The following is a 25,505-nucleotide window of genomic DNA, read 5'->3' on the forward strand; positions in this document are numbered from 1 at the left end:
GTGTTGTTCTATGTACACTAGTCTGACGTGCAGAGAGACAGTAAAGACACACAAATGTTGACAGGCCACTAAATACAGCACATACCACAGAGACGGACGTCCTGCAGTTGCTGTTTCTCCTGTTCAATTTATTTCAGCCTCCTAATGATTCTGGATCATATATCTATTAGCTGAGCTGGATAGTCATGAGTTTCTCCACGCTTGAGGACATCACCGCTTTGCGCTCGTCATTCTTTAGCTCCACCCAAACGATACGCCTCCAAGCGCTCGTTTTTTTCCGGAAAGACTCGGTACAGCCCATATTTCTTTTATAAATATAATAAAACTAAAGACTTTTCGGAGATATGAAGGATGCAATACTACTCTATAGGTACTCAAGATTGACATGAGATTGACTGAAACTGAGTGTTTCACCCCCCCTTTAAATGGAGGGTTTGGTTAATCAGGCCGATAAGAGACTATTAACTGTACAAAAGTGGCATTAAAAATGTCAACTAATTTATTAAACTGATCCGAGATCAAGTATATAGACAATGGTATTGGGTCCACAGAGATCATCCTACCACTGAATTTTAGAAAAGATTTGAATCGTTATGACCTAGCGAAGCCTCTTTGACTTAAAGCATATGTGGCAGTTTGATATACGCTTCGAATCGTTGATTAGAAATAAAGGTTTTAAAGCTTTGAAAGCACCCATCGCCATTTAATGCATATGTTTTAGTAACTTTAACTTATTGTTTATTCAGCTGTTGTATAAAATCAATATCACATCTGCAGTTGTGTGGGATTGCTTAACTATATCACAGGTTACAAGTAGGTCCTATAAAAAGCTCAAACGGGGGCATTCTCTGGCCCCATATCTTGAGTTTGTGAGTATGTATATTTTGTAGGGTCTTATTTTTATATGCTCTTTTAGAAAAAAGGGTATAAAAGCTGTGACTGGTGCAGTACCTTTGTGTGTGTATAAATCACATAAAACACTCAAACATGTTTACATTACATCATTGGCAAATAAACAACAACAATACTGAATGCACTGAAAAACTGTGTGTAGATACTGACCGATGTCTTTTGCACGTACAGCAATCGGTCTTCTCAGTTCTGTGACAAACTTTTTGGCATCAAGACGGATCTCAATGATGTTGTTCAGCAGAGCAAAGAGGGGAGCCAGCGGAAAGGAGGCCACAAACAAGGTCACCATCCCAAACTGAATGACTAGATAAGAAAAAGAAACAAAAACATCCAGCTTCCACAGAAGGTTCCACTGAAGCACAACTTCACAGAATTATTTAGACTGACTGAGAACATCTTATCAGACATAAATCAGATGTTGGTATGCTGGGAAAACTTGGTCTTAAGAAATTGAAAATCGCCCACAGAGAAATTCACAAGGACTTACATCCTTTTTGCTTCTTTCTAGTTTGGCGGATGCTCCTGAACGCTACCGATTTAGGGTCTCAGAAGGAGTATAGGAAGTGCCACGCTCAAAGATGGAGGAATGGGATGGGAGACACAGTGAGAGAGATAGAGTGATAGAAGTATGGATGGAGGATGGTAGGTGAGGGGGTGGCGTGTTATTAATGAATTCAAGCCAGAACTAAAGCTCATAATCTCACACTGCTCTGCCAGCCCCCCTTTGGACCCATAATGCCTCTCTCTTAGCAGAAGTCCAGCCCACGCTGTAGCACAGATGAGGCGAGATAAGAGGAGGGGCCGGTAACACACCAACTTCACGCATAATACTGCGAATCCTACACAGAATGGATGTGCATTTACCCTGTTTACCATGCACACGCTGTCTGGGTGCTTGATTTACACATAATAGTGCTGAGATGAGGTGTATAAATCTGTCTAGTTGAGTTTAGACATTTCAATTAGTGTTTGCAGACAGCACGAATTTAATAATTCATAATCGGAAATTGTAATTATGATATTTAATGATGCCATGTTCCTACACGAGTGTAGAAAACAGAGCCAGCAGGACCAGGAGAGAATACAAACAAATATGTGTGTGTGTGTGTGTGTGTGTGTGTGTCTGTGTGTGTGTGGGTGCGTAGTGTGTAGTGACTCACTCATTTCCATGTACTCTGGGTTGAGTCCGACAAAGGGCCCAAGGAAGTGGTCCTTCTCGTGACGATGAAGCGTTTTGTTCAGCTCTTCCTGATGCTTTTTGTCTATCTTGCGTTGTCGGAGCAGTTTCTTCAGTTTCCTGAGGCACAGATACATTATTAAATAATCACTGTGTTTTGCTTAACTAACTAGCTTGGTGAATTCAAGCATATATTAAATGCATGATGTGAAGACCAGATTAAATTAGATCTCTGTACTTTCCACCATTTTAATAATGTAAATTTTAAATGTAAATCATGTGAAACTGAAGACTAGAGTAATGACTGTGACAATTCAGCTTTGGTCAAAGAAAAAAAAATACATTTTTAAATATATCAAAGCAGAAAAACATTTCACAGTTACTGTATTTACAGATCACAAATGCAGAGTTTTCTTCAAATAATAAAAACTCGAAAACTAATTATATATATATATATATCTGAAAAGAGATTTGCAGATTCTGTCTGACCCTGCTGGATGTGTGTTACCACACGTTACTTTTAGGACCATTTGCATGAGGAGAGCTTACAATCCAGTATATTTGCATTAGTCCAAGAACAACATAAATTGTATTTGCAAATATCCCACAAAAAAGGCCAGCATGGTTTGTTCATGAAAACCCATTCAAGAAAAGATCATGCAAGGTCTTTATATTGCTCTGGTATGAAAAACAAAGTACAATTATTCCCTAAAGCAAGCATATCTGTACACCACACCTATAATGCAGAGTTGAAATTGATCAGATTTCTTTCGTCTCTGTGGGAATAATGTCTTTGAAATGTGCCTACATGTTCTTTACGCTGTATGTACTCACGGAACGCCAATCTCAAACAGGTTATTCTGGATGAGCTGTTTGCCAAGCATGGTGATGCAGAGCTGAATGCACAACTCCATCAGACAGCCAGCATGGGCGCACTGCAGGGAGAAACAGAGAGACTTCAGTCAGTTACTGTGGAGTTGTACAAACCTTTAAATGTGTTAGTCATAGGGACTGAGGTAACTAGGACAATCTGTCACGTTATTTTTCATATGATGATGTGGTTACAAGACTCCAAGAATAGAGTTTGGTTCAGAAAGAATTTTGCTTAATATACACACATACATATAAACCAGTTGGTCAATTAGACTCATTCCCATGAAATTTATGACATACACACATAAAGGACGAAGTTAAAAACTAGATAAGTACCTCTTCCATCCGGTAAGACCCCAAAACGTAGATGTATTTGCCTGGGCGTCCAATGAGTCTGGAGGCATTGGATAGAGGAAGGTCAAAAGCTGAGATTACCAGTGCAGAAATGCAAGTGGAGATTCACAAAACAGACATTACAGTTAAATGATCCTAAAAGTAAAAAAAAGGGTCTGGGGTGGGGTCTTTGTTCCAAAACCTAGCGACCAATATTATACTAGTCAGAAGCCAAAAACCAGAAGGGACCTAATACCTAATTTTGGGTGTTAAAAGGGTGTTCACACTGACAGCTATATGATTACAAAGTCACAGCATATCACATTTTTTTTGAGTAATAGCAATTTTCAGGTGACAATTGTGTCAGTGTAATGTAGGCCAATAATGCTGTGAGTGTAAACCTCACTCCCCTGGCTTCAAGAGGAGCACTCACGACTGACGTTTGTGTCAGTGTAATGTAGGCCAATAATGCTGTGAGTGTAAACCTCACTCTCCTGGCCTCAAGAGGAGCACTAACGACTGACATTCGAGTTGAGCGGGTCGAGTAGGACCGGTGGTATTTGGTGCCGTGACCTGGATGGAAGTAAGGTTGGGGGTGAGTGTAACTCAGTCCAGTAAACGCTGAGGTACATTAGAGACAGTGGTCCACCTCCCACGCCAGAGACACTGGTTTAAATCCCGCTTGTAGGTGGAGTAGGACCAGTTACATTTGGTGCCGTGACCCAGGTGGGAGTGAAGTTTAGCAGGGGGGGTGGTTAGGATTGGGTGTAACATAGGCCAGAATGAGCTGTGCGTGTAAACCTCACTCCTCTGGCCTCAGGAGGTGCACTAACGACTGACTGTCTTTAGGATCCTTGTTAGCATCCGCCTCCCATGCCATCAGTTTGAATCCTGGGAGCGGGTCGAGTAGTCACATTGGGTGCTGTGACCCGGATGGGAGTGAGGTTTAGTGGGCAAATGTTTTGCTGGGCGTAAGCCAGTAAAGCTGTTACTGTAAACCTCACTCCCCTGGCCTCAAGAGGCACACTAGGGCCGGTGGCCTTTAGCATCCTTGTTGGCACACCCGCTTCCTACACTGGTTCGAATCACGCTCAGAGCTGTTCGAGTAGGACTGGTTACATGTGGTGTCATGACCTGGATGGGACTCATGGGAGTGAGTGTAATGGATGTAGGCCAGTAAGAACTGTACATGTAAACCTCACTCCTCTGGCCTCAATAGGCGTGCTAGCAGCTGTGGTCTTTAATGTTCTTGTCTTTAGCCTTCCATTCCAGATACCCAATTTAAATCGAGTTGAGTAGGATCGGTTACATCAGCAACCATTAGTGGCACGACAAAGCTGAGTGTAGCACTGATAAGAGGCTGCTAATACCAAAAAGAGTGCAGCCAGGGAACTGCCACCTTAAACAGTTTCATACAGTTGAAGAGTAGGAATGCCAAATAGAAACCAAGAACGCAGTGAGTCACTGTGAACGCAACATAAAAGAGCAAAAGTGATTTGGCAATACAAGACTGCAGTAGTAAATGCTACATTGTTTCTATTGTTTTAAAGTATTAGTAAGGAGTTGTTGGTGTATTAATTGCTGTTGTACTGTAGGGCGGTACCAGTCCCGCAGTATTTTTGGTTCAGCCTTTGACAATATATGCAATGTATTGCTACTCCAAAAGGCATTTAGCTTAATTACTGATAACTCATGCACTCTAAGGCTGTGACACACCACGCCGAGATAAAAGAAATAAAGGTGATGAAAACCTTCCCTGCTGTCGCCTCACGTCGGCTGCATCTAAGCTAAAGCTGTGCTTAAAACACACCACAAAGAAGTAAAGATCTGTCTATATCAGCAGGTATCAATAGTCCGTTTTCATCATTTAAAAATGGAAACTAAAACTAGCACTGCAAACAAGGAAGCACTTTCATACTTATGCAATGACCTACATGTGTACCTGTACGACTGAATTTTTGTACAAGTCTGAACAAGGACTCTAGCTTAGTCACTTAATTCTTGGTTTATTCCTCTTGCTTTTGAAGGTGAGCAATGCACAAAACAAAGACAATGGCTCTTGTTTGGCCTCATAAACTTTAAAAATGCAAGTCAGGAGTGAACAAATAAGACAGCTCTCCTTTTAAATTTCATGCAATTACTATGATCTGATCATCAGCTGCCAAACTTTTTAGAAGAGCAAGATGTGCTATTATCCACTTTCCCTGAAGACGACAGCCCTATTGTGGTTCTTGGTTTTACATTACAGTCACTTGGATTGACTTGTTTAACCTCACCATCTGACCAACTTACAAATCAGGAAACCTCCTGGACCTCATTTACACAAGTAACTGTACCTTTGTGATTTGCTGCACACTCTGGTTTTCAACCAACATAACCTCCACTCCCTCTTACCCACTAATCTTTTTTTCTATACTCGCCCACCTCTCTTCACCTTGCTAAAAGCTCCTCCTCTCTTATGTAAATAATGTATTTACATCCACTTGAACGTCTCGTCTAGACAGCATCTGTCCTCCCTCCTCCAGGCCCGCACAAAACACCCACTAACCCCTGTTCTTTGTGAAACTAAACTCAAGAGAAGAAATGGCACCAATCGAAGGTTCCTAGTGAAATGAGCAGCATAAGTCACTGATCTCTTTCTGCCAATTTAAAAACAGACACTCAAAAACAGAAATTAATCTCCGTCAGTGAAACCTTGTGGCTGGCAAAAGATGCCTCTAGATCAATTGTCCTGCTAGATCTGCAAATGTAAAAATCACGGATCCTACTATTTATAAGGTATCTTGGAAGGGAGCAGGATTTCAATCATGCCAATTATCCATAGGGGTACCCCAGGGTTCAGTGCTTGGCCCGTTCCCCTTTTCGTTTTACATAATCACTGGGTCCAGTCCAGTCTAGAGATGACAACAGCCTTGTCAAGGGATCTATCATCCAGACACATGGATTTTGGATGATGGATCCCTTGACAAGGCTGTTGTTATCTCTAGACTGGACAACTGCAATGCTCTTGCAATATGCATCCTTCCTACATGCATGGTTAAACCTCTACAAATGACTCAGAGTGTGTTGACATTGAGACTTCCCATTCTGCCAATGCCCTCCTGGTCTCTGTTAGTTTAGTTTATCCTAGCAAAATAAAGGGGTCATCAGATGCAAAATTCACTTTATATGGTGTTTGCATATAAATGTGTCTTTGCAGTGTATGGACACCCTGATATAAATCCATTAACTTCTTTTTTTGAATCCCCAAAAGCCTAAACACTTAATAATCAAGCTGTTGTCATAATGCTCATGCTCTGCTCACAACCGCTGACGGACTGTCCCATATTAGCATCTATCTGCCCTTAGCCAGTTGTCCACTGTCCACCAAAGCAGCATTTCACATGTCCACACACCCCGAGAGAGGGGTGTGGTGAGCAGTAGCTCATTATTATTTAAAGACACATGCACCCAAACGGGTCGCTGTGAGCAGAGCTGCTTTGTTCAGAGCTTTTTTCAGAGCTAGACCCTAAAGAAACATGCCAACTTGTGGAAAATGGGCATCCGATGACCCCTTGAACATCAAAATCTCTCATGTTCTCTTTATGTAGGCAGAGCAGCTCACTAGGACTGGCTATTGACACACATTTCATAATTCCATTAAATTTCTATTCTGATTCGATTCAATATTTTGGATATATATTATATATATCAAATACAATACATGGCAAATTTCTTAACTGATGCTGTAAACTATGGGAGTCAGTTGTAACCTACTATACAGTTTCAAAGTAAAAATGAACTGATATGTGTACAAACACTTAAATTACACTCAATGATTTTTTTTTTTTAAATAATAAAGTTATAACTTAACTTTACAATTACATAATCGTATTTCTACTCAAATACATTTTTTTGAAACATAAACATTTTAATTGTGGCTGTCATTAAAACTTGCCAGATTTATTCAAACTTGCATTAAATATTGATAAACATAAGAAAATATATAATGAATATGTAATGTGCATATATTCAGCAAACTGCTCCTCTCTAGAGCTAATTTCACGAGTTTATGGACACTGGATATGTTCTTTCTGAGGTAAATGTGATGTTACGTGACATTGTTCACAAGCTGCTTTACTGACGTCTTATCGCGGTTGAAACACTGATTGAGCGATTCCACGTGACATGATACGGATTTTGGGAAGTTGTACTCTATCTTTTAACACACTTTTAGATACTCATTCATGTTTATTTCATGCTGTAACTGGTATTAAGGTGGAAGAGAAGATCGGTTTTTGTGCGCTCCGTGCCGCTTTCCTTAAGCTGAGCTGCACCAAAACGATGTTTTTGAATTTCATGAACAAATGGACGTAAATTGAAATCTGAGACTGTGTTTTGTTACTACTGATATAAAACTAAAAGATTATTGGGATTTATTGGATGGGAGGTGCGCTACAATATTCCTTTTATTCATCAACTGAGAACAGGATGACTGACGGTTCATAAAAATGAGAAGCGATTAAAATCGAGAAATCTATATTTTTTTACCCAGCCCTACAGCTCACCAGGTTTTGAAAAAGAGCTCAAAAAAAGGGAATCTTATTGCTGACTTAGTTTACATTCAGTTTGAGAGAGACTGCTTGGCACCAATCCTCTTACCTGCCTCTGAAGAATGCCAGGTACACAATAGGGGTAAATGCATTTGCAAACTTCAGTATGAACGTCTTGAAGATCAGCCTCTCCTCAAAACTTTTGTCAGTTTTTGGCACCTCTGATGGGTTGAAAACAACAGCACGTATTGTAACCATAGCTTTTTGCAGCACAGCTGTCAAACTAAATGTCTTGAATACAATAACCAGACATACCCATAATCGTAAGCCAGCGTGCAATTGCTCCATAGACCTCATCCATGATGATGATGATGATAAGGTTGATGACAGCCCCAGTGGTTTTAACCGTGGCCCGTATATTAGTGCGGAAGGTGGGAGTTGAACTCATGTGCAGGGCAGTCATAATGGAGACCCTGTATAGCACCACACCAAACACGATGACCAAGGTCACAAAGATCTGCACACAATGAGAAAAATGACTTTATTCTAATGTTTTACTCAAACCAGTTGGATGCAGGATCATGCAAAAGCCTATGTTTTTTATTACAATTGTATTTGGCACAGATGTAAGTCAACATGATTACTTTAATGGCAATGAAAATGTTTTATAATTATGGGGCTTAATGAGATAAAGTGAGTTGTATTTGGCTGTTCATGTGATTCCAACTTGATGGCCACCATATTTAAAATAAATTGACTAGTTGTTGAACAAAAAGCATAATTCAATTAACTGCAAAAGAATATAGCATTATACCACAACAGATCTAAATAATGAATCGGGTCTTACCAAGAAAACCATCATGACGATAATGGTCATGTAAGCTGGCATTCTGTCTGTGCATGTCAGCTTCACATTATCTCTCTAAAACAAGACAAGAACTGTCAAATGTGAGTTAAAACATACACCCTAACACATACATCCAGCAACAGGAGCTTAAGCAAAAATCAGATGTGTAGACTCCGGCTTCCAGCATACTTTGGCCTCAGAAGAGACGGACAGGGTCAAGCCAAGCAGAGCAAATACAAGCCCTTAGACATGTGTTACAGCTGTGCTGTCACATAACATTTCAGTATACTGCAACTAGGTCAACATCTACTGAGCGTAATACCCAATAATCCAGACATCCTAATGACAGAAAGGATGGCATGCATAAGTCTACAGACAAAAACATGGCAAGAGCAGCACTGCCTGTGCTGTGCCAGGCACAAATAAAGGCACTTTTTTTTTTTTAAATATGCATATGGTCTGGTCCACACTGTAGATTATTCTAGCCAAGAACTACCCACTTGGACAAGAAGAAGAATACAAATCAACATGCAAAATGACAAATGTACCGTTGAGCTTATGAAGTGTGACGTATAAAGGTTGAAGTGTCCCGATCAACCTGAATTCACTCATGTATATACACACATACAAGACCAAAGTATTTCTTTGTGACAAGTTTAGAGCATGGCTGTAACCACCATAGACATTGAGGGGGACAAGTCCCCGTCCAATAATTAAAAATGCGAAAAATAGCCATTTCATGGCGATATAAACTACTGGCCTGCCTCCGCCCTCCTACATACTTCCGCCCAATTTTCATTTTCCCTCTGTACTCCGTCTGGGATTGCAGTATATTCTCTGGTTTATGGACATTAATCGGTCCAATTACCGAACAGAGGGAGTGGCTGAGAACGATGACAATGTCATGCACTAGTTTGAGATGACATACGTCACGACCAAACGTTAGCGATTGGTTATGGCAGATCCAATAGTTTTAAACTTCAACAGAGTTCCCGCCTTCAAGGAAGTCACAGCTTGTCAATGGAGACTGGCCAGACTCTTTGACCAAATGAAATGTATGATAGGACCAGGGTAATAAAATTACCCCAACTCCTAGAAATAATGTAACGCCAATTTTGAGAAAGTTACTGCCATTTCTGCAATATGCATCAGTGAATGGTCATCTGTAGATTTATCTGTTCATAAAGATCTACCTTTGGAGATTTCTCTTTCTTTAAGGACTTCTTCATGACGTGGAACTCGTACTCTGCTCTAGGATGACTCTGGGAAAAAACAGAGAAAGCAGTTTACACACGAGTACAAGACTTAAACCAGTTAAAAAGGTTAAACAAAAAAGAAAAAAAGTGGAAAGAGATAACTGGTTATGGAGCCAAAAGCAGCCATGTGCATGATCAGTGAACAGAACAGAAAATCTGGTAATAGCAACACATTGACGTTCAGTGCAAGTATAATCCTTAAAACCAAAAGCTCTCAGCACCAGGAAAATCATATTCCTTTCCACATTCAACAGCTTTAGGTTTTATTAGATCCTCCTCCTCATTTTGTCCACATAAACAGTGGCGAACCCAGAAAGACTGTGACTGCCGAAAGGAAAGTGAGCAGCTTTTGACCTGTAAGGCCGGAGGAAGAGAGAACAGGAATCTCCCAGACCTCCACAAAAACAGACCGATAGATAGATACAGTAAGTGCTGGTGAAATACTCAACACAAGCAAGAATGTGACGACAATGCTTGAAGACGACTTTTAAGAAATGAAGACTTTGTTAGTACTAAAATGCACTTGTAAGGTTAGGAAAGAAATCCAGTTAATACTGTGAATGAACTAATTCCAAACCTTTTGTTTCTCCTATACAAAACAGACAACAACAAAAAAAGACAGTTTGGTTTAATGGCACTGAATCAATAAAAAAAACAAACAGACATCATTAATTCCTCAACACCCAAGCCTCAGGATAATACAAGAAAATAACAAAGCACACCTACAAAACATACATAACCCCACATCATTATCTTATCAAATACATCAGTCTTATATTGACAGTTTTCTTGGTCAACATGGGTGTGTGTGACTAACCTCGGTGTCTTCAAAGCCGGTCATGTCCCAGATGTAATTTAGCCTCATTTGCCTTCTCTTCCAGTGCTCCATAAACATGGTGGCTGTGTGACACAGAGAGGTAACCTTCACCAACAAACCCACATTCAGAAATATTGACCGGCTCAGCACTGATCGGGCGGTTTGTCAGTTTTTGCAACTACAAATGAAGTATTTTTGCTTTTAAATCCCCTTATTGATAAATATTTATCACTTTATAATGTTCACACAGCCAGTGTCTTCTATAACGTCGGACTGTAAAACCTTTTTTTAGAATCTGTATTTTAATGGCGTTTTCCCACTTGGTTCGTTTTGAGAATCCGAGTCCAGTTCTCAATGTTAGTTTATGTGTGAATGCTCCCAACAACCTCAGACTCCTCTACAGAGAACTAAATAGAAACCATCTGAGTACAGTTCAATTTAGGTGAGTGTGAATGAAACGTGAGACCACTTTCAGGACCAGGAACTGTAGGAAGGCAAAAAGAGCTGAGATCTCTTTCCACTTGGTTCACATATAAAGCTTTGAACCTTTTAACACTCTGGTGCTCTTTGGTCATTTTTGACCCAAAATGTTTAACTTTATTATTTTGTTTTATTTTCTTTACTTCATCAGAATGGTACGAAACTTGGTAAAGGTTTTGGCACTTGATATGTGAACACAAAATTGATTCAAAAAGGTTAAATGCATTGGAAATGAATGGAAAACTAATTTCATCTAGTGGAAATATTTGGTACTGCACCGAAAGACAATCTTACTGAAAGCTACATTTTTGAGATGTCAACCTCAAATTTGGATCACATTGTTTAGATTTATGACTTTTTCCACATTTTTAGAATTACGCATGTTTTGAAAAATATACATTTCAGGTTACACTTTAGTTTAGGATTCAATTCTTAAATCAGCACTAGGTAACTTTTCAACCTTCATAATATAATATTTTCAAGACTCTTGTGATGACACATCGACTTACAATAGGTTGAATGACACGTCTGCCATAGCCTGATGGGGTCTGTATCGTTTTTAATCGTACTTTTAAACTTCGAGTTTTGGGTAGTAACCCGAGAAAAAAAAGAACTACAAAATTCGACTGCTTTACGGCATATACGTCACTTCCACCAACACACACACTTCCTTACATTCGGACGTGCGAGCCCAACTTTGTTCGTCGGATAATATAGTCATGTCCGAAGCAGCAGAGACAAATAAGAAAGAAAAGGTTTTGTTGGAGAAAAGCAATAAGAGGAAACGAAAAAATGATGGGATTAAAGGCAGGACGAGGATCAACATGTGACCAGCGTTTGCTCATCGGCGTGAGCTGAAGGAGGCGTGCCCGACCGATGCTGTCCTGCTTGTTACGGTGATTACCTAACGTTACCACTCAAACATTGAACTGAAGTATCATATAGATTCTGTAAAACGGTAACCAATAGACTACTATAATGACGCTGGCTTTTAAACGTGAGCATCGCGATTATTTGGCGTTTGAAAACTCGAACTGTTAGTGCTGCGGTGCCACTTTTATGAAGTTATTTGGCCCGCACCGCACCACTGTATATATTTTTACAACCCGCCCCGCACCCGCGACCATTAAATAGACATACGGGGTCCGCGGGTTATGAGACGACCCGCGCATTACTAGTTCAGGGCTATCAGGGCTGTCATGTCAACAAATGCACGCGCGATGGCATCCCCTGTTGTAGGATGACAGAGCTTACGACAGTAGTTGAGGACATTATTTTTTCCCAACTGTAGGGGGACCCCGAGAGCAAAAGTTACCCAATGCTGCTTTAATATTAACTAGGTGCTACCATGCATTTTACTAGGATATTGGCTGTTTACTGTGAACTTATACTTAGTTTTGGTTCCTTGCCACTGTTGCCTTTGGCTTGGCTTGCTCAGTTGGGGACACTAAAATTATGATCCAAGTTATTCAACTAAATATACAAATAAAATGCACTAATTAGGTCATATTTAATTCTATAAACTAATCAAATCAAACTAGCCAAATCAAATTTTGATGCAATATGGTCCCGTTTAACACTGTGAAGCTGCTTTGAAACAATTGTCATTGTAAAAGCGCTATATAAATAAAGTTGATTGATTGATTGATTGATTATAAAGCACATATGAATGTCTTATTCTGCACGACCATATTCAACATCCCTTAATCCTAAACTTAACAACTACCTTACTAACTATTAAAAATCAGTAATTAGGAGTTATTTAGGCAAAAGATAATAGCAATAAATGGACCCTAATCTAAAGTGTGAACATTTTTTTTTTTTTTTTTTTGCATTTTTCATAACTTTTTTTTCACGTCAGCAACAACCTGTCAAGTGTCTTTTTTAACCAAACCAGACAAAAAAAATCAGTGCTCCCAAGATTTTAAGTCGGAAAGTTCATGCTCAAAAAGTGTAATAAATAGTTTGTTACTATGCACAATCGGCCACCATATCGGTGTATAATAAATTGGTTAATGGCTTTAAAAAACAAAGAATTATGGGTATCGGCCAATTTTTTTTATATCGGTACATCCCTAATTATAACTACTGCATGAACGCAATTTAGTAACATAAAATCCCCTTAAAATACTAATTATTAAAAAAATAAAATAAAATATGTAATTACATGTGAGAGGGACCAGAGTGTTATTGTAGACTCAAGTTAGCAAGGAGCTTTGTCATAGACATAGAGTGTCATTTTTCATTTCAAAGCCTGTAACTGCAGGCTATCAAAACAGGAAGGGCAAATTTAGGGCTTAATATACCCGCTTTTTAAGAGGCTCAGCATCTGAGCAGGGATGAGTACAGGGGAATTAAAGAGAAGTGTAAAACCAGGGCACAAATCTCTTCCAACATTTGCCAGATCAAATCCGCCCTCAATATGCGCAGACACAACAGCAACAAAGCGTGCGGTGGACATGAAAGGAGAACAGAGCTGCTGACCCCATAGTGCCATAAAGATGGCGAAGAAGACGGTGGCCGCATTGTCGAACAGGTGGCTGGCCCTCGCCGTGCCGCAAGCCGTGACCAGTTTCCAGTAACTGCAGGCTCGGTCACACATTGGGCACATGGTGATGTTGTTTCGCTCGTCACAGATCTCCATGCTGAGAGACAAAACAAAACAAAAATGCTTTGAGAAATACATCTCCATGTTTCCCTAGACAACAAGAAAAGCTATTGATGAATTACGTCTTTTATTTTTATTTTATTTTTTATAATTAAGTGTTTTTCTATGTATTTTTTGGGATGGTAACATAAAACCTGTAGCTCTAGTTTGCTAAATAATTTTGTTGGATCACCTTAACCAAATTTAGTGTTTTGTTCCCTCATATATTATAATTATATATATATATATATAAATAATAATAAAAGCATTAAAATCATTTGTTACTTGAAATAATGTCAACTGAAATAAAATATAATAAACTTTATACATTTATTGTATTACTTTTATTTCAAGTTATATATATATATATATATATATATATATATATATATATATATATATATATATATATATATATATATATATATATAGCATTTTAAAATATATATTTTGCAATATATATATGCAGATAATTATGCTAATATAATATGAGAATGTCTGAATAAATTACAAATAAAAAACTAAAATTAATAATTTTAAATGCTAAATGTATATTTCGGCAGCACAATAACAGCGTTATTAAATTATTAGCCTTTTTAAAGATTTATAGTATTAAAATCTAGGCATTAAATGATTATGACAAATATCTTAATCTAAAAAAGGAGGAAATGAGCTATATATTAGATTAATTACACATTTTTTTGTCATGTATTTAGGAATCAGTAACTGATTATAATTTGTAATCCATTACATTACACATTTAAGGTAATATAATCAGACTACTTTTAGATTACTTTTAACTTTGTCAAACTTTATTACATTGATTTAAATAGGATAAACTTGTACCATATGGATATAAAATATATAAAGTAAAATATATTCCATAATTTCTTATCAACAATATGAAATGCATTAAATATTATATTAAGTTTAAGTAAATTAAATCATAAAAAATATATAATTACAAAAAATCTAAATAAAACACTTACTAAAAATATTTTATTTTATAAGACCATTAACTGAGAACATTATTATAATTTATTATTAATATTATAGCTATACTATTTTTTATTATTATAGTTATTAAATTTATTATTGACCTAATTATTAACTGAAAATCTCAGGAGGTAAATATAAGAGGTTCAAACGACATTAAAGTTGGGGAATCCCTGCGTTACAAGTTAAAATGAAATGTCGTGAGTTTGAAAGAAAGTCATAAATGGTTAAAGACTCACTCAGAGTGATAAATCAAATAATAATGATTGCAATGTTGACAAAACAATTCTTAAAAGTGAAGTGATTTCTGTAAATCCAGTGATCAAATGCAGTCCGTTTTTCAGTGGCTGATCTGTGTGTGCAACTGTGTCGTCAAACTGTAGTCGGATTACGAGCATTTTAAAATGTAATATAATCCAATTACAAGTACTTCATTTTGGGAATCTGATTACATAATCCAGATTACATGTAAATTACCCAGTACTATAATCAGCCAATACCGAGAAACTGTATTACCCGATTTATTGCCCACATACATACACATACACATGTTCTTTACAGCAAAATGATGCCTAGGTAGGCATGGCACTCGGTTTAGGAACAGCTTGTTTTCAGCAGTGGCATCTGTGGAATTAATGAATGTCGTTGTGAGACAGCCAGCGAACACTGAGTCACTCTCATTATACACTACATTACAGTCCATTACAGTCGCACCATTTCAAAACCCACTCTAAACTCCCTAATTACCACGCACTTCAGCATCCATACGCTTTTCTTGCAAAGTGCAGCAGTAGTTTCTTTCGTAAATGCCTAGGCATATTCTTCGTTAAAAATCTTCCCACAAAGTTCAAAACCATTGCGAGTTGTTTCCCAGGGGTGTGAGAGACAGTGGAATGCGTTTAAACTCCATGCCACAGACAAGAATGTGTCAATCAAAGTTTGAGGCAACAAACTAATTATACATAATTAAATATTAATAGGTAGAAAAAGTATGTACAAAGCTGTGAGCGGTTTAGGGAGGGGTAAAATGCTACTTAGCAAACAATCCAAATAAACACAAATTATATAAAGTTGACCTGGGGATATTGTCGTCCACAGTGGCACAGCCGTACAGGAACACGATAACGCCCACAATCGCTGCTGGGATTAGCATCTGCGTATACACACCCAACCAGGCAAAGTAAAGGCCCACTTTCTCTCCAAAATACTTCCTAAAATAGAAATAAAGAAGAGCAGAGTACAGAAAAATAAGTTAAAATCACTATCTAATAAACATCAGAAAGAATACATCCTCATCAGGACTCTTCAATAAGGACTGTGTAAATGTCGCTCGGGACAGTTTTATGCAACCCCCGATCGGGCCAGTGCTGCGTCACGAAAGTTTATCATTTGCACGGGTTTTTAAGCCTTGCCAATTTAAGTATTCAAGCGCAAGAAGACAGAAAAGAGAACTCAATTCAATAGTGTGAGAAATTGTGTGTGAATTGAGCTCTCTTTCACCTCGTCTTGTGCTTGAACGGACATATTCACACAAAATGACGTCAATAAAAAGGGCCAGTTTTCACAAGTATCCTAGTAAACAGTCTGTTTTATCTTAAGTGAACATTAACAGTTGAGAAATAAAACGCATGTGTATCAGTATATTGGATCCGTGCATTCACTCTTAAAGTGACAGGAGCCTAATATATTTAATCAATGTTAACGTTAATCAATCAACAAGACAAAGAAAATCACTCACTGCTCTTGACTGAATAACTTTAATAAGCATTAATCTACATTTAGTTTGTACACTGAAGACTGTGCAGTGCAATTTTACATTACATCATTCATTTTCTCTACCTGAAAAGCAGTGTCTACTTTATTTGTATGCTTGTTCTATTGTATTTGTGAAATTGCTCGTATTTTTGCTCATTTTATTACAGACAGTTTAAAAATATATGTAATTTATGAGTTATGCAAGTAGTTTTTGGTGTCACAACCTTATTTATTAAGGTTATGGGTCAAAGCAATGAAATTGAGAAGAACTAGGCCCTTTTTATTTATTTAATACTTTTCTGTGAAAATGTTGGCAGGGAAAGTAAAAATTTAAATGGGCCAGTAGAAACAAATCCTTAGTGTTGAGCCCTGCTCTCCTTAAGCCCAAATGCATCTCAGCCTCAGACGTCACTCCCACGGATCATTGGCTGAACGTCTGATTCATAAGGCACACAAAATGGGAAACATTCGGGAGTTTTGAGGCCGCTATCTGATTGGTTGAATTCTACGGGATGTTGCATTATTTAACAATCTGCCTGTGATTGATTTCTGAAGGATCATGCGACACTGAAGACTGGAGTAATGGCTGATGAAAAATCAGCTTTGATCACAGGAATAAATTATATTTTAAAAATAGAAACACATTATTTTAAATGGTAATATGTCACAATATTAGTTTTTGTTTAATCAAATAAATGTAGCCTTGATGAGCAAAAGAGACTTCTTTCAAAAACATTACTACTTTTAATGTTTCCAAACTTTAATATAGTTTAAAAATTCAGAAGCAAAAGTAGTCCAAGGCACTCGATGGGTGTGTTGAAAAAGTTAAAAAGCCTTTATTTTTTCATGGCTTTATCTGATATTTCAAATTTTGAAACTGACACAGTCATTGTCAATTTCCTGTTTTATGTTTTTTTTCTACATGTTGGGTGCATCAAACGTGCCTTGAAGCACACAGCATTATTTAATGTGTTGACATAAAGACAAGGGTGTGGCATACCAAACAGCTCCTCCCCATTTTTAAAACAGCCAATAGCATTTTCTCCTCATAATCTCCTCCACATTTTTTGATTTTTTTGAGTGTTTTAGGTTTGATCCAGATTATGATCCATTGTCTGATCGTTCCCCATCCCTATATAGTGCACTATGTGCAATTCATTATGTAGATGAATAAGTGAACAAGTGAGTGATTTTAGCCGCAGCTTCAGCGCCTGTTTATAATGTAGGGAAATAATACATGCCTTAGAGGTGTAATGAAAAGGGCATGTATTATTTACAAATAACTAAAATAACGGATTATTCGATTAGAAGGACAAATGAACAACAAAACCACACTACATATTTTTGGTTTCAGATTCTAGAGAGCATTTGATTGGACAGAAAATCTAATGAGAAGCTGAAGTGCAGTGATGTCATCGAAATCGAGTATATAGATAACAATAAGACTAATATATTCATGCTTATAGCCAAAAAACTATTTCATGGGGAATTTTAATCAGCTGTGAAGCAGTTTATGCGTATGTATTGTTTATTCAATAAATATGCATAATTTCAATTTTAATCAATTAATAGATAGGTACAAAAAATTTGCCTCATATCATTATTATGATTGACCTATGGGAATGATATCAATGACGTAAACATTTCTTCAGACATCGCTCATCCTGTGTGAACTAATGATAAACATTACAGAGTGTGTCCTTTAAACAAATCCTGTCTGAAGGGCTTTTGACCATCTGACTCCTGACTAATGCCCACATCAGAAGGGTGTTTCTAAAATCTCCTCTCTTCAGCCTCAGGAGAATACCTGATCAGTCCGATGGGCTGGTACTTGTAGAATATGCTGTAACTCGCCCACTCTTCATACAAGATCTGCAAAGACAGAACTAAAATTACATACATTCTGGAAAATGATATTGACAGTGAGTGAGTGAGTGCAAATCTTGGAGGTATAATGAAAAAGCCAAAATAATTTATTATTCGATTAGAAGGACAAATTAACTCAACCACTCAAGATATTTTTATTTCTCCTTTGTTTTACCAGGGTAGTCACATTGAGACAGTAGTCTCTTTTTCAAGTGAGCCCTGGCCAAGAAAAGGCAGCACATAGTTAAAAAAAGACACATAAAAACATAAAAACAGTGATGGACACAACATAAAACATAAATACAATTTACAAGTGAGAATATTCAGGCTGTACACAACAAAAGTCTAGACACATTCACATGTATGATGCAGAATGTCTGCCAGATACGACTTAAAATCAGAGATGGAAATAAACATGTTTAGTTTCAGATTTTTCTGTAGTGCGTTCCAGGTTGATGGAGCATTGTAACGGTATGCTGTTTTACCAAATTCGGAATGAACAGTAGGCACATTAAAAAGTATGCTATTGTTTGACCTGAGGTTATATCTATTGTTTGTTGCCAATGAAAAAACGGATAAATATGATGGTAATAATCCAGTAATTGCTTTATAAATAAAAATCAACCAATTGCGTTTTCTGCGTTTAGACAGTGGTAACCAACCAGATAAGCTGTACAAATTGCAGTGATGTGTACTATAATCAGCTTTTGTTATAAATCGTAGTGCTGAATGGTAGACAGAATCAAGTGAACGCAATACAGACTTTGAGGCATGCATATAGAGAATGTCGCCATAATCCAGAACAGATAAAAATGTGGCTGCTACAAGTTCTTTTCTAGCTTTCAAATTAAAACAAGCCTTATTTCGAAAAAAGAAACCTAGCTTTACTCTAAGTTTCTTTACCACATGCATGACATGAGGATTAAAAGAGATATTTTCATCCAATAAAAAACCTAGATATGTGTAGCATGACACCTTCTCTATTTCCTGTCCCTGTGCGGTTACAATTGGAGGTAGTGATTTTACTTTGAACTTTGAGTGCGTAAACAACATGTATTTGGTTTTTTTAGCATTAAGCACTAACTTTAATTTCCTTAAATTTTCTTGCAAGACTGTGAAAGCCTCCTGCAGTTTTATTAAAGCCTCACATGGAGAGGGTGCAGTGCAATAGATGATGGTGTCATCCGCATAAAGGTGTACATTTGCATTTACACGTTCAGAGATAGAATTTATGTAGACGGTAAACAAAAGTGGCCCTAAGATGGAGCCTTGTGGAACACCGATTGTAATTGCAGCCTTCCCTGATGTAATACCATCACATGTAATACATTGAAATCTCCCTGTAAGATAATTTTTAAACCAACTTACCGCATGTGAGGACACCCCAATTTTACCTAAACATTTTAAAAGAATGCTGTGATCCACTGTATCAAAAGCCTTAGAAAGGTCAATAAACAGTCCTGCGCTTGAGTTTTTGCAATCAATGGCAGACACAATGTCATCAATTACTTTAGTGGCTGCCGTGACGGTGCTGTGCCCCTTTCTGAAGCCTGACTGAAAAGGGGTGAGGATACAATTACAGGTTAAAAACTCTTTTAATTGTTCACTTACTAATTCCTCAAATATCTTAGCCAGTACTGATAATTTAGATATAGGGCGATAATTGTCCAATAGTGTGGTGTCCCCACTTTTAAAAAGAGGTATCACATGTGCTACTTTCCAGGATTCAGGAATAACATTTTGTTCCAAAGACAAATTAAAAATCTGAGCGAGTGGTTTGGCAATAATATCAGCTGCAAGCTTCAGGAGAGATGGATCAAGCCCATCCGGTCCAGCTGACTTTCTACAGTTTACACATTTCAATTTTGACAGGACTATTTTCCTTGTAATTGGCTTAAAAGAGAAAGTGTTAATATTTCTAACATTCAGGACCTCGGTGTCTAAGGGTTGATCTGGCATTGACTTGAAAAGATGCCCAGCAGAGGCAAAGTGCTGATTAAAGGAGTCCACTATCTCTTTTTTATCTGTGATTTGTCTCGAATCAACACTTATTTGCTTTGGTAAACTTGATGATGAGGAGTTAGATTTTAAATATTTAATAGCTTTCCAAAATTTTGCTGGATTATGCAAATTTCTGGTTGTCTCTTCTAGATAAAACTGTGCTTTAGCTTTACGTATCTGTGCTATACATTTGTTTCTTAGGCATCGGAAGCTGGACCAATCGTTTGCTAAGCCAGATTTCCTTGCCCTAGCCCAGACCAGGTCCCTCTCATGTAGCAGAGAGGATAATGCATCAGAAAACCAAGGGTTATCCCTCCCTTTAACCTTGAACCTCCTTAGAGGTGCATGTTTATTTAAAACTCCCATAAATAAACCCTTAAAATAAGTCCATGCCAAATCAACATCAGGAATGAATGATATTCTATCCCAATCACAATGATACATATCATGAATGAAAGCTTGTTGGTCAAAGGTCTTAAAGTGTCGTTTCTCCACTATTCTTGAAGGTGTTTTCACAGGTTTACAGTTTCTAACTATCCCAATAGCACAGTGATCACTTATGTCATTTGGGAAAATACCAACCTCTGTATATTTATCAGGTCGGTTTACTAAAATAATATCAATTAACGTGGATTTATTAAGATTTTTTGTGTTTGGGCGAGTTGGAGAATTTACTACTTGTGTTAAATTAACAGAATCACAGTAAGCCTTTAAGTCCTTTGAATCATCTTTCATCCAGTCCCAATTTAAATCACCAAGCAGAATTATTTCTTTGTGATTTACAATATCTGTCAGCACAGCTGAGAGTGTTGATAATGTTTCTTTAAGAGCTGACGGGGGCCTATAACAACAAGCAACAATCAAACTGGTAGTTCCTAATTTCAGATCAATAGCCAGCAATTCAAAACATTTTGCGATACTCATAGTCTTCAATAGAGTGGTATGATACTTAGACTTCACGTAAATAACCACACCTCCTCCCTTACTCTTCCTATCCGCACGAAATACATTGTATCCCCTAATCGCAATATCATTATCACTAACAGATTTTTTTAGCCACGTTTCTGATAGAACAAAAATGTCTGCATTTGTCGAATTTGCCCATATCCTAACAAAATCTATCTTTGGCACTAGACTACGGATATTTAAATGTAAAAATTTCAAGCCCGATTTACTAGCGAAAACTCCTGCTGTGTATAAACATTCAGGCTCGGGTCCTGGGTTTGGCTTAACATTTCCAGCCAGCAGTAACATCAATATAATAAAACGACGTTTCCAAACATGCTTTAATATATCATCTCGTTTGATTTCACATTGCTGAAGACATGATCTTTGTCCAAAATCTATAAAATTGTCTCTAATCAAACGCAAACAAACAAGAGAAAGATAAATATCAGGTTCATGGATGAAAAAATTGGCGCAATACTCCTGTTTTGGAGTATGTGTGTGTAGTGTGTTCTTTGACGAAGTGTATGTAGTGTATCGCAAAGACGTCGTAAAGTCCTCATGATACGCACAGGTTGAACAATTTAAATCCAAAGTAAAAAGTAACAACCAGATTACCTGTAGAGTTCCCATGATGGGGAGCAGCCTAACTCGTCTACGGGAGACCAGGAAGAATTCAGCGGGCAGTTTCGCAGGTATGTCCACAAACGTTTGTAAACGACGGTGTAACTTCGGCTATTGGGTGCTTGTCCATAAGCCTAGCGCGACAATATGGGAATTGTGGTAGGAAAGGGGAAATATGGAATGGGTAAGGGGAAATATGGACTATTGTTTGGACTGAAGTAGGCATCCAGCGCATTTGTAGAGGGTTTTCAACAACCGGAGCCTGGAGCATTTAGCTGCAGGAGGTTTAGATGCTACCCGCAGCCGACGGTAACACAGAGTTTCAAATTGTGTAAAAAACAGACTGGGTATAGGCATAGATCGGGTCCATAAACAGCCAGTTTAAAATAACGTTGAGCAGGACAAACAGGACAGAGACGAGAGAGAAGAGAGACATGCTGCCATCTTGGATTCTTGGAATTTCCTATTGCTATAGGAATGATGATATTTTTGATACATTTGCGTAAGAAAAAACACGAGCATTTTAAATGTGTATATGAACAAAAAAACGTAAAAGCATGTTCACATTTAACATTCAGTGTGTCCATGGGCGTAGATTACGCGGGGGACGTGTCCCCCTCACTTTTAATAAAATGTATTTTCGTCCCCCGCACTTTTACTGGGTCTCACCGATCCTAGTCGACACGCTCCGAGCGGGATTCGAACCGGCGTTACCCTGCGCGGCGGCGGGCAAGTTAACAGGGACGCTAAAGACAGCCTTCTCTAATCTCGGTTGATAGCGCGCTTCTTGAGGTCACGGGCAAGTGTATTTACATAGAAACCAATGTGAATAGCCTACATCAAGATTTAAATTCAGAGACAAAAAATAATCTATGCATGACATGTAATTTTATTCAAATCTAAATATAAGGAGGGCTCTCTCACAGAAAGTCCAAAAGTGTATTCGTAGAGGTAATATCCAGTCACGCTGGAGCTGCAGCTGGAGGAAAACAATCGTTATGAGTGATGAAACGTGACGACGACAATCAGACGATTGCGAAAATATATGCTTTATGTGTGTTTTTCAAGTCATCTCAATGTAGGCTATTTATTGACAATAAAGTAGGCTATCATATGAATAATGCAGCTTTTAATGATTAGTATCTTCTGCTCACCAAGGCTGCATTTATGTAATCAAAAATAGTTAAAACAGTAATATTTTGAAATATTATTACAAATTAAAACAGCCTTTTCCCTATGTGAATATATAGTAATTTATTCCTGTGATCAAAGCTGAATTTATCATCATTACTCCAGTCTTCAGTGTCACATGATCCTTCACTAATCATTCTCAGATGATGATTTTATAATCAAGAAACATTTATGATTATTATCTGTGTTGAAAACAGTTGTGCTGCTTAAAAATGTTGTGGAAACCATGATAGCCTACATGTTATTTTTCAGGATTCTTTAATGAATAGAAAGTTTAATGGACAGCATTTATTTAATAAATTATTAACTTTTGTAATATTAAAAATATCACTTGTGATCAATTTAATGCATGTCTGATCAACAAAAATATTAATTTCTCTCTTTTTTAATTTTACCACAAATGTTTAGATGGTTTCCACAAAAATTAAGCAGCACTATGAGCAGCACAACTGATAATAATCATAAATGTGTGTTGATCATCAGATCCTCATATGAGAAGATTAGTGATGGATCATGTGACACTGAAGACTGGAGTAATGATGATAAATTCAGCTTTGATCACAGGAATAAATGACACTTTACTATATCTTCACATGGAGAACAGCATGGTTTACATCAGAATATATATATTTTTTTACATTGCATAAAATCTATGGAGTCTTAATGCACAAGTGTTTGTAGTATATAACCCAATCATAAAATTGGCACAAAAAATAGGAGAATAATATTATAGACATTACTTAGTGGTTATTGTTCAGCAGTGTATTTGATACCTTGCCCAATTAAAAGCAAGAGATGCGATAAATTATATTGGTCCAAAAATAAATAAATGGTATTACGACATTTCTGTCCCCCTCACTTCTGAAAATATGGCTATGCCCCTGTCATCAACACACTCAGGTCCTGTTTACACCTGACAATAAGAAGCTTTTATGTCCATTGGATCACAAGTGGACGACACTTAATACAGGTGTAAACGTGTCTAAAACGTTCACTTTTGACCACGTCCAGAGGTAGTGGAAAACACATTGGACCAGATTGCTTTCGTAGTGTAGACGCTCATGTGGTCGAATGTGTTCAAACAGCCACAAAAGACCATCTTCTTTCCGTCTACTGACCTAATGCGGGAACATTATGGGAAGAGCGCGAGCCAGACAAGATTTAAACTTTAATGGCTGGAGACCCAAGTTTGGTTTAAAGATGAAAACTTACCAGCACAATGTTCTCTCACCATTCCTGATTTCGAACACATAGGGCCCTATTCTAATGATGAGCGGATTGCCTGAAGTGTATGGGGCAGGTGCACTTAGGGCGTGTCCGAATTCACTCTTGCTAGTTTAACGACGGAAAAATGGTCGGTGTGCCCACCTCATGGTCCAAAAGGGTTGTACCTACTCTCTTATTTTGAGTCTTAGTGAGTTGTGTGTGTGTTTTAGGTGTCACGTGCAATAAAAGACGTTCAGTCATTGCGCTTCTCCAGAGAGGAGTCCTATAATTTTTAATATTTAAAAATGTGTGTGTGCTGCTGTGTGTGTAATAAGCCTATAGGCTCATATTGCTAACACACCCTTAAAATAACACAAAAAATACTACACTATTGACTTTAGAGCAGGTTTGTACTGTTAAACGGTGCTGTCGGATTCAGTTAATCAAAATAGCAGCGTGCCAACATTGTGTCTGAACAGTTTTCAGACCAGACGCCCATGGGTGAACAGATTGGCCTCAGAGCATTTGCTATTTAAACAATGTGGCGCTGAACGTGAAAATAATAACTGTGTCAGGCTGAAACTAACAAAAAGGCGTCACATTGCACCGGATGTATGATGGGGCCCACACCCTAGACTGTAAAAAAAGTTGGATGATGCCCCTTCACTATCTTCTATTGGAGAAAAGTGAAGCTGCCAACGTCCGAATATGCCGCTGACCCCTTGCACTGATTTGGGACCTGAGTCTGCGCAGTAAATCTCAGCTGTCAACCATGACATCACAAATTTTTATAGCATCAAGTAATTAATAAAAACAACCTCTTGAACTTACATCAGCATGATAAAAACTACCTAAAATGACAGAAACCATCTTCAGAAAAAAATTTATTTGAAGTGTAATTTGATTGTTTAATTTGACTCGCGTCATGGAGTATAAGTTTTCAGGACACGTGCGGCACAATTGGCCCACACTCACAGCCTTCGGCTGGTCTTGCAGCTGTCAAAAACTAAATCTGCTGCTCTCTGTGTTTTCCCGTCTCCAGTCATG

At 37.8% G+C, this 25,505-nt stretch overlaps 1 protein-coding gene across 4 annotated transcripts in view; it reads right to left on the reverse strand.

Annotated features, from left to right (window-relative positions):
* ano1a (anoctamin 1, calcium activated chloride channel a) overlaps positions 1-25,505 on the reverse strand; it is a 71,753-nt gene that overhangs the window by 10,543 nt on the left and 35,705 nt on the right. For 3 of the 4 annotated variants that reach the window (XM_067456245.1, XM_067456313.1, XM_067456068.1), the window contains exons 10-22: positions 18,433-18,497; positions 15,947-16,081; positions 13,712-13,872; positions 10,748-10,830; positions 10,508-10,519; positions 9,868-9,936; positions 8,675-8,749; positions 8,143-8,344; positions 7,937-8,048; positions 3,299-3,356; positions 2,924-3,024; positions 2,073-2,209; positions 1,063-1,215 (exon numbers count right to left, since the gene is read on the reverse strand). In XM_067456245.1, coding sequence (XP_067312346.1) covers positions 1,063-1,215; positions 2,073-2,209; positions 2,924-3,024; positions 3,299-3,356; positions 7,937-8,048; positions 8,143-8,344; positions 8,675-8,749; positions 9,868-9,936; positions 10,508-10,519; positions 10,748-10,830; positions 13,712-13,872; positions 15,947-16,081; positions 18,433-18,497 — 1,363 coding nt within the window. The remainder of the gene's footprint in view (positions 1-1,062; positions 1,216-2,072; positions 2,210-2,923; positions 3,025-3,298; positions 3,357-7,936; positions 8,049-8,142; positions 8,345-8,674; positions 8,750-9,867; positions 9,937-10,507; positions 10,520-10,747; positions 10,831-13,711; positions 13,873-15,946; positions 16,082-18,432; positions 18,498-25,505) is intronic. The other variant, XM_067456156.1, reaches the window with a different exon arrangement.

Source organism: Pseudorasbora parva, chromosome 1 (genome assembly GCF_024679245.1).
Source record: "Pseudorasbora parva isolate DD20220531a chromosome 1, ASM2467924v1, whole genome shotgun sequence".
Classification (NCBI taxonomy): Eukaryota; Metazoa; Chordata; class Actinopteri; order Cypriniformes; family Gobionidae; genus Pseudorasbora; species Pseudorasbora parva.